A 19,052-nucleotide genomic window follows, 5' to 3' on the forward strand; every position below is an offset into this window, starting at 1 on the left:
TCCATCTCAAAAAAAGAAAAGAAAATTTCTAAATTGAACAATCTGACAACTAGAGCCCCTTGGAAAGAAATTTAGGATATCTTTCCCCAACTTTCATTTTTTTTTTTTTTTTTTTTTTTGGGACGGGGTTTTCGCTTTTTTTACCCAGGCGGGAGTGCAATGGCGCGATCTCGGCTCACCGCAACCTCCGCCTCCTGGGTTCAGGCAATTCTCCTGCCTCAGCCTCCTGAGTAGCTGGGATTACAGGCACGCGCCACCATGCCCAGCTAATTTTTGGTACTTTTAGTAGAGACGGGGTTTCACCTTGTTGACCAGGATGGTCTTGATCTCTTGACCTCGTGATCCACCCGCCTCGGCCTCCCAAAGTGCTGGGATTACAGGCTTGAGCCACCGCGCCCGGCCCCCAACTTTCATTTAATAACAATAAATAACATCTGTTGAGCACATGATAACTTCCAAAGTCCTTTCACATCTACACAGACATCAAATAGGAGTGGGTGGATTATACCTTCAGGTTAAGTATTGTGCAGAAGATCAAAATGGGCTGGTTGGTGGATTGCTTGAGCCTGGGAGTTTGAGACCAGCCTGGGCAACTTGGCAAAACCTCGTCTCTACTAAAAATACAAAAATTAGCCAGGTGTGGTGGTGTACACTTATAGTCCCAGCTACTTGGGAGGCTGAGGCAGGAGAATCACTTATGCTGGGGAGGTTGAGGCTGCAGTGAGCCATGATTGCACCACTGCATGCCAGACTGGGCACAGAGCAAGATCCTGTCTTAGAATAAAAATTAAAAATAAAATAAATAAAATGGGCTGGTTGGGTGTTGGAAACAGATGCTCAGTGCCACAAAGAAAAATCAGCGCTGAGACAAAGAATTTTTCAGCAACATGATTTTTACTTCCTGGACTGCAGGAAGGGTACCCTTGCTGGCCATCTTGCTATGAGAGTACAATGAACAAAGGAAAACATACTTATCCCTTAGCATTTGGGGTTGTCCTTACTGCTGCATCTGATCTCCATTGGCTGGAGCCAGACCTCACAATCTAAAATAAAACCCGATTGGCTAACAACTTAAAACTTTTCTAGGCCGGGCGCGGTGGCTCAAGCCTGTAATCCCAGCACTTTGGGAGGCTGAGGCGGGTAGATCACGAGGTCAAGAGATCGAGACCATCCTGGTCAACACGGTGAAACCCCGTCTCTACTAAAACTACAAAAAAATTAGCTGGGCATGGTGGCGGGTGCTTGTAGTCCCAGCTACTCAGGAGGCTGAGGCAGGAGAATTGCCTGAACCCAGGAGGCGGAGGTTGCGGTGAGCCGAGATCGCGCCATTGCACTCCAGCCTGGGTAACAAGAGCAAAACTCCGTCTCAAAAAAAAAAAAAAAAAAAAACTTTTCTAAACAGATGAAAGCAATGGAGAGCTGGGACATGTCTGTGAGCACGTCCAGCATAGATACCTTGGTTAAAGTACAAGGACGTAGAATGTACTACCTGCCTATAAGCATGGCATGTCTAATAGCTACATAGGATAGGGCTTAACAAAGAGTTATTAGCACACTTACGATTTATTCTTTAACAAGAAAGGAACTTTAAAGACGAACTTTTTTACTTCCCACATTGGGATTGGAACCCAGCCTTGCAGGACAAATTCTATTTTCCATATGCCAAGGTTTCGATAGCCTTGTTTTTCGTAGTTATATAAACAATTCTATTTGGTATAATGTGTTCAAATTCTCTGTTGCATGGTCACGTATGGTTTTTCGGAATGCATTTTGGCATATTGCAATGCTCAAAAATATGACTATCATTGTTTCATCAGCATAATCAGGGTTGGTATATTCTGTGATAGCTTTTTGGCAGGTTTTCTCATCCAGCACTATTTTCAGTTCACAAAGGACTTAAACAACATATCCAAGAATAGATTTAAAGTCACTAATGTAAAGACTGAACTTCAAGTTACTTCAAGGTTTAGTCAGCACATGTTCTGATTTTCTTAGAATAAAAAGTTAAACTACCAAAGATAAGGAAAGAAGAAAAAAGGAAACACAATCTTCGGTCGACAGGATTGCATAATGACCGCTACACAGAGGAGTGGCTGCCGGGGAGCCGGAGGTGATGCTTGGAGGGAACCTGTGCTTGGGATTCTGCCAGTCATGGCTGCCCGGGGCCTGGGGCAAATCCCTCAAGCCTCTGGGTCTCAGTTTTTCTCCACCTCAAATGGGAATAATAATTCCCAGTCTGGGGAAAGTTCGGGAGTTGATCAGCCCGGGAGGACATCTGCAGCCACAGGACAAAGAGCTGAGAGAGATGGTGAAGGGGGAGGGGTGTGGAACCGCAGGGAGCTGCGAGGGGCTTACGGCTTCCATGGTAACGCACCACAGCCAGGAGAGAAGGCGGGGTCTGGGAGCCCAGAGCTGGAGGTTTGGAAGCTGAAGGTTTCACAAAGAACCTCCCTCCTTCGCGGAGAAAGGCCTCCTTGGAGATAAGGCTGGCTGCAGGACGGCAGCCCTCTGCGATGGACAGGCAGTGACTTCGCCCTGTGCTTGAATAAACAAGCCAAATCACTTTCCACACTGTATTTAACTGTCTATTTAACCTAGCAGTCTTCCTCCAGTAGGATGAGAATTCCCTGAGGACAGGAATTATGACTGATTCATTTCTTTGTTCCTAGAGCCCAGGACAAGACCTGGCACACAAAAGATACTGTCTGTTGGTTAGTGGACTAGGGCTGAAGGTGGGGCTAGAGAGATCTACTTGTCCAGAGACCTTGGAGCCCTAAGGGGTACTCTCTTTAAAATAGAAAGTCAGCTGGGAGCAGCAGCTCACGCCTGTAATCCCAGTACTTTGGGAGGCCCAGGCGGGCGGATCACCTGAGGTCAAGAGTTCAGGACCAGCCTGGCCAACATGGTAAAACCCTGTCTCTAAACAAATATAAAAGAAAAAAAAATAGCCAGGCATAATGGCCAGTGCCTCTAATCCCAGCTACTTGGAAGGCTGAGGCAGGAGAATCACTTGAACCCAGAAGGTGGAGGTTGCAGTGAGTCGAGATTGCACCACTGCACTCCAGCCTGGGTGACACAGCAAGACTCCATCTCAAAAACAAATAAATAATATAAAATAAAATAAACTAGAAAGTCAACATGTTATAATGCTTCCTCCACATGAGGACCCTTCAGGCATGCCATGGTTCATCAAGGTCAAGTTCAACCCCCACTTCCTCCATGAAGGCTTCCAGACTATTTCTTTTCTCCTGTCTTAGAATCTTTACAACTCTAATGGTCCTTACCCTACGTCTTGGCAATTTGTTTGGGATCTCTCTCTGACTGCTCTGTAGGGGTTTCATGGGTCAAACCTACTCTTCGTCTCTAGTAAGTAAGGCCTGAAAGGCAAAGTTGCAGGATTTTTTTTTTTGAGCGGGAGTCTTGCTCTGTCATCCAGGCTGGAGTGCAATGGCGCGATCTCAGCTCACTGCAACCTCCACCTCCTGGGTTCAAGCAATTATCCTGCTTCAGCCTCCCGAGTAGCTGGGACTACAGGCGCATGCCACCATGCCTCGTTCATTTTTGTATTTTTAGTAGAGACGGGGTTTCACCATGTTGGCCAGGCTGGTCTTGAACTCCTGACCTCAGGTGATCCACCTGCCTGGGCCTCCCAAAGTGCTGGGATTGCAGGCGTGAGCCACCATGCCACGTCATATTTTCTACCCTAAGGACTTGTCACAGTGGTGGACCCACAGTGTGTCTTCAGTCAACGCTCTCTGAGTGGGTCATCTGCTCTGGGTGGCCTTGATCCTATGAAGGATGGAGAAGGTATGCAAGGAGCCCTTCAGACCCCTGTGAGTGTTCTACACATGAGACTTCCCAGGTGGGACCCAGGGTTCTGGGACTGAGCAAGGGATGGAACTCCCTTGGGCTGTGGCCTACAGTCTGGCTTTGGTTGCCCTGGCCCCTGAGCCAACAGGCACAGACCAGGAGGAGTAGCCTCATGAGACAGGCAGTAGAGGGCCTCCCCCTCACCGGAGGACAGATGTCTAGGGCCTGAGTCATTTCTTGTGGACACATGAGCCATCACTGTCCTTCAGACTTCTGAAGGATCTGTAACCAAAAGGCCCCAAAGGCAGAGATCCTGAATGGCAAATTTCACTTCAGTGTTACAGAGAACAGAGGGCAAGTGCTCACAGAAGGTGTTGAGTTCCTTTCCATGCTTGAAAAAAAAAAGCTCCCTTTTGCCCTCAGGATAAAGACCAAGCCTCTTAATATGGCAAAGCCTTCAGGACTTGGCTCTTCTATGCTTCCGGCTTCATCTCTCACCATTCCCACCTTGAATCTAGTGTGTACCCAAACTGATTGTTACTTGAAAGAACCATATGCTCTCTCTTAGCTGTGGGTCTTTGAATACACTGTTCCTTGTGCCTTGAATGCTGTTCCTCATCTTGTACCACAGATCTCCTTTCATCTGTCAGTGGGTCCTTTAAACTTAATTAAATCAACGCTTACTCCAGGAGGCCTTCCCAGAGTATTTGGCTAGATTAGGGACCTTCTGTAAATGCCTGTAGCCATGAGCTCCTTGAAGATAGGGATTGGGACCTCATTTAGCCAAGATTCTGGCAGAAAATCATTGTCAATCAATGTTGAATGGACAAACAAATGTGAACTTCTGAGAAAAAACACCTAGCAGGAAAGCTGTGAAGGGGAGTGGGATGTGCTAACATTTCCGAGTTCCAAGATTCAACATTCTCTAACTCTGGGCTAAAGATTCACACTCAGGCTCCCCTCCATCCAGAGCCCACTCTCCAGCTAGCTTCTCCACCCTGTGCCCTCCGAGTGTTTGTTCTCAGGCAGACACACACACATGTTCTGAACACAACCGGGAAAGCAATTTACAAGAAATAATTGCTGGTCGATGTGTGCTTGGGAGCAGCCGTGAGCTCAGACTATTTCTGTCTGCGCATCAGCCCACCCAGCTTCCTCCCACTGCAGCTGCCCTGGGGGAGGGGCTCCTGTCACACAGGGTGGGCAGTTTGTTTCTAATGCAGGACCCAGACTAGCCAACCGCAGGGACAGCCAGCTCTGAGCCTTGACTGAATTCAAAGGAGAGGAGCTGTTGTGGGGCAGAGAGGAGCGTTATGAGGCCTGGGATGTGTAGGTCAGTGAAAGCAGCGTGCACATTCCCTTTCTCCACCTTTTGGGGAAAGTCTACCAGGTCTTCAGGCCTGTGCTCAGTGTGCGGTCTCCCCCAGACCTCTCTGGCTCAGAGTCCTCAAAGCTTGTCTTTGTTCTTGTATAGCCTGTTGTGCTCAAAGGGTAGTTTCAGACCAGCATCATCAACATCACCTGGAACTTGTTAGAAATGCAAATTCTGGGGACTTACTCCTGACCTACTGAGTCAGACACTGGGGGTGAGGGGCCAGCTCTGTGTTTTAACAAGCCCTTTGCTCAGCTGATTCTGATGCGGCCCGGAGTTTGAGAACCACTGCCTTAGGCTGCAGATGACCACTTGAGTGTTTGGAATGTACAGAGCATCTCCCCCTTCTGACTGCGAGCAGCCTAAAGGCAAGGGCATTATCAGATTCTACCCTGAAACCTCCCTGTCTCCCTAGTAAAGCCCAGCACATAAAGTGTTCAGAGAAAAATTGGCTTTTTCTGATGAGGATATCAAGTACAGAGAAGGGATTTATCCTGTGAAAGGTGGCACAGAATGTCAGGACTAAACCTTCCAATATCACCCACCCCCACCACATGTATACACAAGTACCCTAAGCTCTTTCAATAACAAATAATTTGCAGTTCCTGGGACACGGTAGGCTCTCTCTCACTGTTGTGAACAAGCTGTATTCTGACCATAATGTTTTCCGTTCCTGTCTCACCTGGAAACTTTGAGTCATCTCTGATGATTCATCTCAGACATCATTTCTTCCTCCCTAAGGCCTCATGAAGGGCCACCATTGGGCCTCCTGGCCATTTGTGTGCCTGCCTTGCCCTCCATATGAGCCCCTTGAGGGCAAGAGTTGTCTGATTCCTCTTGTTTCTGCCTGCAGAGGTCCTAGAATAGAATGGACACCACTAAGTGTACTATAGTAAGTGGACAAGGGTACTGGGTTTCAGGTGCTGAAAATGGGCTGGGCACAGTGGCTCACAACTGTAATCCCAACACGTTCGAGACCAGCCTAGGCAACACAGCAACCATCTGTCTCTATAAAAAATTTTTTAAAAATTAGCTGGACACAGTGGCGCACACCTGTAGTCACAGCTGTTTGGGAGGCTGAGGCAGAGGTATTGCTTGTGTCAGGAGTCTGAGGCTGCAGTGAGCTATGATCTCCATGGCACTCTAGCCTGGGTGGCAGAATGAGACTCTCAAAAAAAAAAAAAAAAAGTGCTGAAATAAAAGAAAACACACACACCACCACCACCAACAACCACAAATGAAGCAAGACCAGAACCAAAATCTCTTGACTTCCAGCCTAGAATACTTCTGTGGGTGACTCACCCTGTCTTGCCACTCCACTCTGTACCCTTTGGCTGGCTCAGGCACAGGTATCTAAGAGCGACTCTTTCACTGTTGCCAAATCCAGCAGCAGGTCATGTCACTGTCTGAAATGTCAAGAGCTGCTTTTGGTGGTTACTGAGCTGCGTCTCCATAGTCCTTGTCTTGCATTCCCAAGGCAAAGCCTAAAAGCCATTGCCAAAGTTAGAAGAGCAGCTGAGAGTGGGCTGGCAGTCAGCATCTTGCCCTAAGATTCCTTTGTGATCAGATTAATAATAAAAAAGTTAAAAAAAAAAAAAAAGCTAACACATAGTGCTTTCCATTTGCCAACAATATTCTATGTACTTGCACAGACTCAGTAATTTAATCGTTCCCCAAGCTCTATGAGGAAGGTACTACTATGATTCCAGCTTATATAGATGAGAGGACTGAGGCATAGAGGTTACCTAGCAAGTAAGTGACAGGGACAGGATTTTAACCAGGCATTTGGCTCCAGAGTTTTTCAGTATCACATAGTTTACTGTTATCATCCATTTGTAATTTAAAAAGTCTTTTATCAGGATTACTATGTTATCATCCATTTGTAATTTTCAAACTCTTTTAGCAGGCCGGGTGTGGTGGCTTACACCTATAATCTCAGCACTTTGGGAGGCCAAAGCGGGCGGATCACTTGAGGTCAGGAGTTCAAGACCAGCCTGGCCAACATGGTGAAACCCCATCTCTGCTCAAAATATAAAAATTAGCTTGGCATGGTGGTGTACACCTGTACTCCCAGCTACTTGGGAGGCTGAGGTGGGAGGATCACTTGAACCTGGGAGGCGGAGCTTGTATTAAGCTGAGATTGCACCACTGCACTCTAGCCTGGGTGACAAAGTGAGACTCCACCTTAAAAACAAACAAAAAGGCTTTTAGCACTTTAATGTTTATAAAGTAAGTTAAAATCCATCACATCATTGAACACTTGAAATAACCCGGCAAGGGGACTGAGGCGCAGGAAGATAGGGACTTTATCAAGGCCACACAGTGGCAGAGCCCACCCTCTGGAGTCTGTATTCAGTCTGATAACCATTAATTCATTCATTCTTCTTCTTTTTTGGTGATGACGTCTTGCCTAGGCTGGAGTGCAGTAGTGTGATCATAGCTCACTGCAGCCTGGACCTCCAGAGCTCAAGCGATTCTCCTGCTTCAGCCTCTCAAGTAGCTGCAACTACACGTATAAGCCACCGCATGTGGCTATGTTTAAATTTTGTAGAGATGGGATCTATGTTGCCCAAGCTGGTCTTGAACATATGGGCTCAAGTGATCCATCCACCTTGTCCTCCCAAAGTGCTAGGACTACAGGCATGAACTGCTGCGTCCAGCCCCTATTCATTCTCTCACTTACTTAGCATTCACTCCTTCATCTACCTGAGAAATAGAATGATGGCTGAGCCCTGTGCACACCATATTCCCTCTCTATCTGTCCTTCTGAAAGGGGTTTCCTCCAGGATGGCTCATTCCAGGGTGGGGCAGAGTTGCTGGAGAGGCAGAGATTGTCCCCCTCTGAGGGCTAGCCATCTTCCCAGGGGCTCATAATTATATCTACTGTGGGGCAGGAAAATCATGTCAGAGTTCTATGACTTCCCAGTTGGGTGAGGGGCTCCTCTGTGCCTTCACAGGCCCCAGGCTTCCACTTGATTGCATGGAGTTGTTACTGACCATTTTTCCTAGGAGTCACGTCAACCTTCCTTGGCCCACAATAGGCCAGGCAGAGCAGTATAGCAGGGTCCACAGCAGTGCTGGGTAGCTTTGCTGGAAAAAGCCCTCATTTATCCTGCTAGGCTCCAAAGTCCCCTCCCACTCCCACCTTTCACTGAAGACACTCCAGAAAGGGATGGTGTGGAGACATTTATTGAATGTTTATGGGACTGGTCCACGTGGGTCAGGGTTGGGTACAGGGGCCTCTTCGGGGCTGCCTGGAATGTCACTGGTGGTCACTGTGGCCATGAAGCAATGGTGGAGGAGGCGTTTGGAGTTCACAGCCTGCCCCTCATTATTCTCCAGCTGTGGGTTCAAGCAGGGATAACTCCGTCGGAAAGGGCTCACTCCTGGCACTTCTGCTGCCATGCCTGTGTTCACACCTTGGCAGTCAGGAGACACCTCCTCAGGGCCTGGAAAACAGCAAGCTGAGGGTGTGGGGCTCTCTTCTTCCCCATCAGGATCACACCCCCCAGCTGACTTCTCTGGTGCTTACCTTGGGCAGTGCACTGTTATTTATTAACAATATACCACCTCATGCGCTAAGAGCTGTCAGTGTTGCTCATGAACTTGTAGTTTGGTGGAGGAGACAGACAGGAAACGATTGTTAAGAGATATGAAGACTTGACCTTCACCATAACCCCATGATGTAGGTATTATTAGAAATCCATTTTATAGATGAGAACACAGGATTATCACACAGCTAGCATGGAGAAGAGTGCTGGACATTTTTTAAACATAGATTGTTCTCTGCTTTGAGAATAGATTCCATGATTCTCTTAATGGAGTGACTTATCTTCTCTCTTCTTCTTAAAGACTGAAAGGAAGTCAATTTGGCCTTATTATTCTCTACCTTCCCTTTATGACTTGTTCTGTTGCAACTTACTTGGTTCTGCCCCCACTATACCTTAAAAGTGTTTGTCACTAAACCCATGGTCACTTCTTTTTTTTGAGATGGAGTCTTGCTCTGTCGCCCAGGCTGGAGTGCAGTGGCGTAATCTTGGCTCACTGCAACCTCTGCCTCCTGGGTTCAAGCAATTCTTCTGCCGTAGCCTCCCAAGTAGCTGGAACTACAGGCATGTACCACCACACCCAGCTAATGTTTGTATTTTTGGTAGAGATGGGGTCTCACCATGTTGGCCAGGGTGGTCTTGATCTCTTGACCTCCCAAAGTGCTGGGATTACAGGTATGAGCCACACCCATGGTCACTTCTAAGTCCTCATCTCCCTTGACTTATCAGGAGTATTTAACATTATTTGCTTATTTTAAAATTTACTTTACCAACCATAGGACTCTGATTTTTTTTCTTTTTCTTTTTTTTTAAAATCAGGAACATTTGACACAATTGAACATTTCTGCCTTTCTGGATAAAAAGCGTATCAAGTGTTTAAGCCAAAAATTCGAGTCATCTCTCACACCTTCTATCTCAGCCCTTTCACAAAGCCAGGTCCTGCTGGTTCCACCTAATAGCCATCTGCTGTATCCACCCATTTCTCTCCATCCTCAAGGCCCCTACCTTAGGTCAGGCCTTCATCTTCGTCTCCAGTACATCCTCCATGCTGTAGCCAGAGAGATCCAAGACCTTTCTAAGATCAAGTGAGTCTATGTACTGTTCTTTCTTAAAGCTTACAAACTCTTTCCATTATTTGTGTTCCTGAGATGGCATCTCATTGTGGCTTTAATCTGCATTTCCTTAATGACTATGAAGTTGAACATATTTTCATGTGCTATTTGTAACCTATATGTCCTCTTTTAAAATTTTTTCTTTTACTTTGTGGTGGGGTCTTGCTCTTTTGCCCAGACTGGAGTGCAGTGGCTTGAACATGGCTCACCACAGCCTTGACCTTCTGGGGTCAAGCGATCTTCCCACCTCAGCCTCTTGAGTAGCTGGGACTAAGGTGTGCACCACCACATCCAATTTTTTTTTTTTTTTTGGAAAGACAGGGTCTTGCTATATTGCCCAGGCTGGTCTTGAACTCCTGGGGCTCAAGCTATCCTCCCGCCTTGGGTTCCCAAGGTACTGGGGTTACAGGCCCATGCCACCATGCCTGGACATTTTAAAACATAGCTTGTTCTCTGTTCCTCTTTAGTAAAGTGGCTGTTCAAGTGTCTGCTCATTTTCTAATGGGATTGCTTGTTTTCTTAATGTTGAGTTTAGGGTGCTCTTTACATATTTTGTTTTATTTATTTATTTATTCATTCATTTATTGAGACATATCACTCTATTGCCCAGGATGGAGTGCAGTGGTGTGATCTCAGCTCACCACAACCTCTACTTCCTGGGTTCAAGCAATTCTCCGCTTCAGCCTCCTGAGTAGCTGGGATTACAGGCTTGTGGCATGACACCTGGCTAATTCTTTTTGTATTTTTAGTAGAGACGGGGTTTTGCCATGTTGGCCAGGTTGGTCTCAAACTCCTGACCTCAAGTGATCTGCCCACCTGGGCTTCCCAAAGTGCTGGGATTACAGAGATTACAGGCATAAACCACCATGCCTGACCAATCCTTATATATTTTGGATAACAGTCCTTTGTCAAATACGTGAATATATTCTCCAGCCTGAGGCTTGCCTTTTCATCCTCTTAACAGGCTCTTTCACAGCATTAAAATTTTGAACTTTGAAGAATACTGGTTTGTCTTTTTTTAAAATGTATTGTGCTTTTGATGTCTTGTCTAAGAATTCTTTGCATAACCACAGGTCATGAAGATTTTTCCCTGTTTTCTACTAAAATTGTTAGAGGTTTTTGGTTTACATTTAGATCTTTTTTGAGATAATTTTTGTACAAGGTGTGAGATCTAGGTAAAGGCTTATTTTTTACTTATAGAAGTCTAGTTGTTTTAACCCTGTTTATTGAAAAGACTATTCTTCCCCAGTTGAATTGATTTTGCACCTTTGTCAAAAATCTGTTGGGCAACCTTATGATGTGAGTCTACTTCTGGACCATATTGTGATCTGTGCATGTGTCCTTCCCTCCTCCAATACCACACTATCCTCATTACTGTTTGTTATTGTTGCTATACAATAAGTTTTAAAATTGAGTAGTGTGATTTCCTCTAACTTCATTATTCTTTTTCTATTACTTTAGCTATTCTAGTTCCTTTGTCTTTCTATATATAAATTTTAGAGTTAGCTTATCTATACCCCCTCCAAAAAAAAAAAAAAAAAAAAAAAAGCTGCCATTTTGGGCAGGCGCAGTGGCTCACACCTGTAGTCCCAGCACTTTGAAAGGCCAAGGAGGGAGGATTGTTTGAGCCCAGGAGTTCAAGACCAGCCTGGGCAACATAGCGAGAACCCATTTCTACAAAACTAAAAAATTAACAGGGAGTGGTGGTCCCTCTCCAACTGTGGGGGTCTGAGCAGCTGCTAGCCAAGACTCTGGGGAATCCCAGGGGCTTCCAGAAGTTACAAGACCTTGGCTCAAGTCCTCATTCCAGTATCAAACATTGTGCTACTTTATGCCAAACCCTTCTCTTCCCTGGATCTCAGTTACTACTTCATAAAATGGGATAGAAAATACAACTGGCCTACTTTTCTGTTTATTTTCCTGTGAATTCTTTTCCATTGAGCTCCTTGGGAGGCTGAGGTGGGAGGGTCACTTGAGCCCAGGAAGTTGAGGCTAGATTGTGCCACTATACTCCAGCCTGGGTAACAGAGCAAGACCCTGTCTCAAAAAAAAGGGGGGAAGGGTTGCAATTTTTATGTTTACTATGTTGAGTTTTCCAATTTGCGAACATAGTGTATCTCTCCGTTTTAGGTCTTTGATTTCCTTCATCAGCATTTTGTAGTTTTTTTTGTTTGGTTGGTTATTTTTAGAGACAGGGGTCTCCCTTGGTCGCCCAGGTTGGAGTACAGTGGCAAGATCATAGCTTACAAGTGAGCTTTGAACTCTTGGGCTCAAGGGATCCTCCCACCTCAGCCACATGCCATCATGCCCAGCTAAGTATTTTGTAGGTTTTTTTTTTTTGAGACAGATTCTTGCTCTGTCACCCAGGCTGGAGTGCAGTGGTGTGATCTTGACTCACTGCAACCTCTGCCTCCTGGGCTCAATCCTCCCATCTCAGCCTCTCAAGTAGCCAGGACTACAGGCACACACCACCATGCCCTGCTAATTTTTGTTTTTTGTTTTTTAGAGACAGGAGTCTCGTCATGTTGCTCAGAATGGTCTTGAACTCCTGGGCTCAAGGGATTCTCCAGTCTTGGCCTCCCAAAGTGCTGGGATTTTGTATTTTTTAATATACACACCCTGTACATGTTTTGTTAAATTTTACTTAAGTATTTCATTTATTTTGGAGTAACTATAAATGGTATTATTGTGTTTTTATTTTTGGTTTCTAATCTTTTGTTTCTAGTATATACAAATACAATTAATGTTTGGTTTTGACCTTATTGTGACCTTACTAAACACACTTAGTTCTAACACGTTATTTTGTGCATGTTTTATAGATTCCTTGAGATTCTTTGCTATTTAAGCTTTCATTTTAAGGCGTTCCAACTGGTACCACGATTTCCATTTCAACCTTCTCTTCAATACAAGAATCCCCTTAGCGGAATCCCATATTTAGCCTTTTCCTGATTACCTTCCATGGATAGAGGTGCTTTTTTAAAAAACAAATCAAAGCAAAAAAAAGAAAAAACAAAAAAACCCAAGGATTACAAATTTGTGAGTGAAATATGGCCCAGAGTGATGAAGCTGCTTTTTGCAAGAGTATTTCAGATATACTCTAAATAAGTTCTACCTTTATTAACTCCACATCCGTCTCCCTGTGGCTTTCCTCACTGATCTCATCTCTGTTCTCTCAATCCTCATAAAAATGTCTCATCTTCCTGTCCCAGAACAACCCTGCAGAGATCTGAGGCCCTAGGCTGTGAGCCTGGAGTCTCTTCTGTTCAAGGCCAACTATCTCCAGCTCTTTACCTAATCCTCACATGACCTGGTTTCCAGACCTGAGGTAGTCACCACCCTCTGATCACCTTCTGATTGGTCAAAGTCCATCTCAAACTGTGGGGCTCCGAGCAGCTGCTAGCCAGGGCTGTGGGGAATCCCCGGGGCTTCCAGCGTTACAAGACCTTGGCTCAAGTCCTCATTCTGGTATTAAATCATTGTGCTACTTTGTGCCAAACCCTTCACCTCTCTGGATCTGTTACTACTTCATAAAATGGTGTAGAAAATACAACTGGCCTAATTTTTATATTTCTTTCCCTTTGAACTCCAAGTTCTGAAGGATTCTATCTACATAATAGACTTCATTTATTAAGTACTAATTTTTTCCATTCTGTATTAATCTAAGAACTCTGATCAGCGGGAGAGCACCTATGTTAATTACCTTCCTGGAACTGATATAATTCTAGCTCAAAGAGAAGAAACTTGGTCCCAGGAAAACCTTTGCAATATTGGAGATTGCTCAAGAATCCCCACTGCTATGTTTAGGGACCCTCAGGAAATTGGAAACCAAAGTTGGGAAACTGCAGAGTAGATGATAAAAAGTTATTTATGAGATGTGACGGCTGGTGAGTTCTATCCAATTGAAAGTAAATATAGATCATCACTCCTTTGCTTCCAGACCTTATACTCTGTTAATGTGACCTGAGATTCCATTTACTTTTTTTTTTTTTTTTTAGCAACCATATCACATTTCTGGCTTATGCAGGAAGCTGTTTAAAAAAATGGTTTGGCTGGGTGTGGAGGCTCACGCCTGTAATTTCAGCACTTCGGGAGGCCAGGGCAGGTGGATCACCTGGGGTCAGGAGTTCCAGACCATCCTGGCCAACATGGTGAAATCCTGTCTCTACTAAAAATACAAAAATTAGCCAGCTGTGGTGGCAGGCACCTATAATCCCAGCTACACAGGAGGCTGAGGTAAGAGAATTGCTTAAATCTGGGAGGTGAAAATTGCAGTGACCCAAGACTGTGCCACTGCACTTTAGCCTGGGTGACAGAGGGAGACTCTGTCTCAAAAAAAAGGTTTTAAAAAAAAGAAAATAGTATGTTTGAGATTACCAACATATAAAACTGGAAGTGCCTAATGATAATTAAAATGGGAGCTACTAATTGTTAAGAGCCTACTATGTGTTTGAGACTAATTAAATAAGAGTAAGCATCATTTCTAGTTTTTACAACAGCTTTCTTAGTAGGTATGATTGTACACATTTTAGAGTACATTGAGGCTGAGAGAAAAATGACTTGTGTAAGGCCACACACTGAGAGCAGCAAGGCCAAGATTAGAGCGAGGTGTTTTGGCATCCCTGCCCAGCACTGTGCCTTCCTTCCTTTCTCCAAGGACCTCTGTGGCCAGTCCCCCATTACCTGGGGTCCTCAACCCTAACATGGGCCTAGCCTGTGGTGACTAGCCCAGAAGGATGTTCTCAGGTTCTTCCCCTGCTTGGAGATGAGTCAAAACAAACTAATCACTGAGGAGTGTTGGGTTCCTCGGTGTTACCTCTCAAGTGTGGTTAATTAAAAAGCAGTGGGCTCTGGGTGACATGACTGAGCTCTCTGGGGAAAGTGAGAGGGGCTGATGAAAGTCATTCTGCAGTATAGGGGTGGCTGCTGCAGGGAAAGGTCTCTGGCTGGGAGGCAAAGGCTTGGCCACCAATTGGCTGGGTGACCTTAGGCACATTATTGCCTCTCTCTAGGCCTCAGCTGCCCATCTATACAGTGGGAGCATCAGACTGTATTTCTAGGAGCCCTTTGGGTTCTAGTCAATGAGAATGGCTGACTAATGACCTCCTCAACAACACCTTTCAGAAGACGATAAGAACTGGACTCTTGTCTGGGCACGATGGCTCACGCCTCTAATCCCAGCTGTTTGGGAGGCCAAGGTGGGCGGATCATGAGGTCAGGAGTTCAAGACTAACCTGGCCAATATGGTGAAACCCCATCTCTACAGAAAATACAAAAATTAGCCAGGTGTTGTGGAATGCATCTGTAGTCCCAGCTACTTGGTACTTTGGAGGCTGAGGCAGGAGAATCGCTTGAACCCAGGAGGTGGAGGTTGCAGTGGGCCCAGATTGCGCCACTGCACTCCAGCCTGGGCAACAGAGGAGACTCTGTCTCAAAAAAAAAAAAAAAAAAAAAAAAAAAACCCAAACTAGACTCTTTAATTTTTCCCCCAATTTTTTAGTATCTTATTAAATGTACCTACATTGGAATATCAGCTCTACACTCACCTCTCTGACCTCATCTGTAAAATGGGAATTGATGATAATAATGATGCTTACTGGTATTTAATTATTATTAGGCACTATTATCTTTTTTTTTTTTTTTTTTTTGAGATGGAGTCTCCTCTGTTACCCAGGCTGGAGTGCAAAATGGGAGTTGACAATAATCAATAATAATAACGGGTAGTTGAGCAGGTTAAAGGGGACGATGTGTTTGAAGTCCTTAGCACAGTGCCCAGCTCAACAGCAGGAACTCAGTCACCCTTCTGATCCAGCCAGTTCCTCCCAAAGTACCAGAATCAGAAAGTTATGGTCTTCATTGCCATTCGAAGTTTAGTGGATGAGATGGGTGTAAGGGTGATGGAACAGAGTACAGAATGCCTGGGCAGGGGAAGAAGCCTGTTTCAGAAACTGCTTTTCCATTTATACTCTGCTCTTGCCAGGGCACTTCCCACCTCCCCGCACCCCCCCCTTGCCTCCATACTCAGAGAGGAGGACCCCAAGGGACAGTGCAATGATCATAGGCTTTAGAGTCTGGGAGATCTGGGTTGACATCATAGTGACACGTGCTCACTGGCTGTGTGGACTTAGTTCATTTCCCTTGGCTGAGTCTTGGTTTCCTTTGCTATAAAGTGGGGGTAAAGATCTCTCTCCATGTCCTATTGAAGAACAAGAGAGCAAACAGAAATGAAAGCCTATCAACAGTAAAGCTGTGGTGAATGTGTGATAGTGGGCCTGCAACTGTCTCAGATGCAGGAGGCTCCCGGGTTGATGCTTTGGGTACAGAGGGAAGGAGAGGACAACGCTTAATGAAGAAGAAAGGGAGGAAATAAGAGCTGAGTTTGAGCAAAAGGCAGAGAGTACCTAAAGCTGTTATTTAGTAAAAGGTCAGGCAATGCACTATTCATCTTAAAAATAGGCAAAAAGCAAGAGGACATGCAGTCTCAAATCCTTGTGACTGAATAATCCCTCTGGTGGCTGAGCAGTGAAAAGTGGGAGGATGGTTTCCATTAACAGGGCCGAGGGATGAAATGTATTCCCCTTGAACCAGAAAAGTAGGTTCTGGGGGATCGGTAGGGTGGAGCGAGACTAGCAGTACAGAGCACAAACCAAAACATCCCACAGTCCTGCTCTAGGAGGATGGAAAGAGCAGAACTTCGGAGGCAGAAAGACACATGTTTGATTTCCAGCTCCACAATTTACAAGCTGTGACCTCTTGCGCAAGTCATCTAAGCTCTCTGAGACCTGATGTTTGCATCTGTAAAATGGGTTATGAGACCTACCTCACTGAGATAACTGGAAAGATTAGAGGAGATGGTCCATGTGAAATTTCAAACAGTGTCTGGGACATTATAGGGATGCCCCTTTCATAGCAACAGGGCTAAGGAGAGGAAGGAGGGTGAAGGGGAGAGTTGGCTCTGTCACTCATTCGGTGACTTTGAGTCTCAGTTTCCTCATCTGTAAAATGAAAGTAATAACATGATCTATACCCTGCCCAATTATCATAAAGAGCAGATAATATGGTACATTTAGAGCTAGTTCATTCATTTTACCTGTGGTATCAATAGTTCATTATTCTATTATACCACAGTTTATTATCTATTCCCCTACCTGTGGACATTTAGTTTCCAATATGGCAAGTTCTCATGATGTCTGCCTTTATGAGTCCTCTCCCAATGCAACTATTTCTCTAAAGCAGATAATTAGAAGTAGAATTACTGAGTTACAGGGTATATCTATATCTATAGATATTGCCAAAATTCTATAAAGTGGTTGTGCCAATTTATACTCTTACCAGCAGTATATGAGAGTATCTGCTTCCCCCATCGCAGGTTTCCAAGCTTCTCACTATTAATATGATACATTTTTGGCCTTTTGATAATGTAATTGCTTTTTTTTAATAAAGATTTTTTTTTTTTTTTTGAGATAGGGTCTCAATCTGTCACCCAGGCTGGAGTGCAGTAGCCGATCTTGGCTCACTGCAACCTCCACCTCCTGGGCTTAAGTGATCCTCCCACTTCCGCTACTCAAGTAGCTGGGACTACAGGTGTGAGCCACTAAGTCTGGCTAATTTTTGTATTTTTTGTGTATGTTGACCAGGTTGGTCTTGAACTCCTGCCCTCAAGTGACTCGCCTGCCTCCACCTTCCAAAGTGTTGAGATTATAGGTGTGAGCCACGGTGCCTGGCCTGCATGTACCATTTTTTAATTGCATTCTCCTGATTATTAGTAATGTTGAGCATCTTTTCATGTGCATTGGGCATTTGTATTTCTTTTTTAACAAATTACATTTTCTCATCTTTTAAGGTGTACTTATATCAATCTTGCCTTGTTTTACCTACAGTTGATTCTCATTATTCACAGTAGTTATGTTCTATAAAGTCACAGCAAACACTGAATGAGCAAATAATAAATTATTGTTCCTAGGGGAAATACAAGGTTAGGTTCCTGTGAGCCTCTGGTCACATTTTTGTCAACTGATCAGTATGTAGCTTTCTTTTTCTATGTGTTTCTGTTTAAAGAGACCTTATTTAATATGTTATTGCTTTATTAACTGAACTCAAGGCCAACAGCACTATAACCTAAAACTCATGTCTCTAAAACAAACAAAAACAGGCTGGGTGTGGTGGCTTACACCTGTAATCCCAGCACTTTGGGAGGCCAAGGCAGGCAGATCACCTGAGGTCAGGAGTTCAAGACCAGCCTGGCCAAATAGTGAAACTCTGCCTCTACTAAAAACACACACACACACACACACACACACATTCGCTGGGTATGGTGGCGGGCGCCAGTAGTCCCAGCTACTTGGAAGGCTGAGGCAGGGGAATCACTTGAACCTGGGAGATGGAGGTGTGATCTCAGTGAGCTGAGATCATCATACCACTGCACTCCAGCCTCAGTGACAGAGCAAGACTCTATCTCAAAAAATAAAAATGAACAAAACAAAACAGTGAAATCACCAATAAAAAATCACAAAAATGCAAAAATCATGGCATTAAATAGACTGAGAAAAAGATACTTGCTTATACTATGAGAGCTGCAAAGAGAAAGCAGAGCATGCCTTGTTCAATATCACCTAGGATACATATGCAAATCAAATTTTTTGCTACTCTGTGGGTGCCCACGTCTACAAATGACCTCAGAATTGCCTTGAGTATTCATGTTGACGTTACAAGCACATTTTAGCAAGTAAGTAAATTTGCAAATACAGAATTGAAGAATAATGAGGACTGATTGTGTGTATGTGTGTGTGTGTGTGTGTGTGTGTGTGTGTGTATAGATATTTAATGTAATATATCTTTGCAGTTCATCATTTGTTTTTTAACTTCACATAGAGTGTCTTATGTTATTTGTACTTGATGTAGGGAAATTTACCAATCTTTTTCTTCATTTAAAAAAAAAATTAGACAATTTATACAAATGCATATATGTTAATTAGTCTGTTTCTGGACTCTTTCTAGTCTAGGTTTTTCTTTTTTTTTTTGAGACGGAGTTTCACTCATGTTACCCAGGCTGGAGTGCAGTGGCGCAATCTCGGCTCACCGCAACCTCCGCCTCCTGGGTTCAGGCAATTCTCCTGCCTCAGCCTCCTGAGTAGCTGGGATTACAGGCACGCACCACCATGCCCAGCTAATTTTTTGTATTTTTAGTAGAGACGGGGTTTCACCATGTTGACC

General features: G+C 44.6%; 1 protein-coding gene across 1 annotated transcript in view; it reads right to left on the reverse strand.

Moving 5' to 3' along the window:
- Positions 1-8,353: 8,353 nt before the first annotated feature.
- Positions 8,354-19,052, reverse strand: part of SHISAL2A (shisa like 2A) — a 23,953-nt gene continuing 13,254 nt past the window's right edge. Inside the window, exon 3 of the mRNA XM_032296992.1 lies at positions 8,354-8,631. Coding sequence (XP_032152883.1) covers positions 8,381-8,631 — 251 coding nt within the window. The 3' untranslated portion in view covers positions 8,354-8,380. The remainder of the gene's footprint in view (positions 8,632-19,052) is intronic.

This window comes from Sapajus apella, unplaced genomic scaffold, assembly GCF_009761245.1.
Source record: "Sapajus apella isolate SASKATOON/1434 unplaced genomic scaffold, GSC_monkey_1.0 scaffold36, whole genome shotgun sequence".
Taxonomy (NCBI): Eukaryota; Metazoa; Chordata; class Mammalia; order Primates; family Cebidae; genus Sapajus; species Sapajus apella.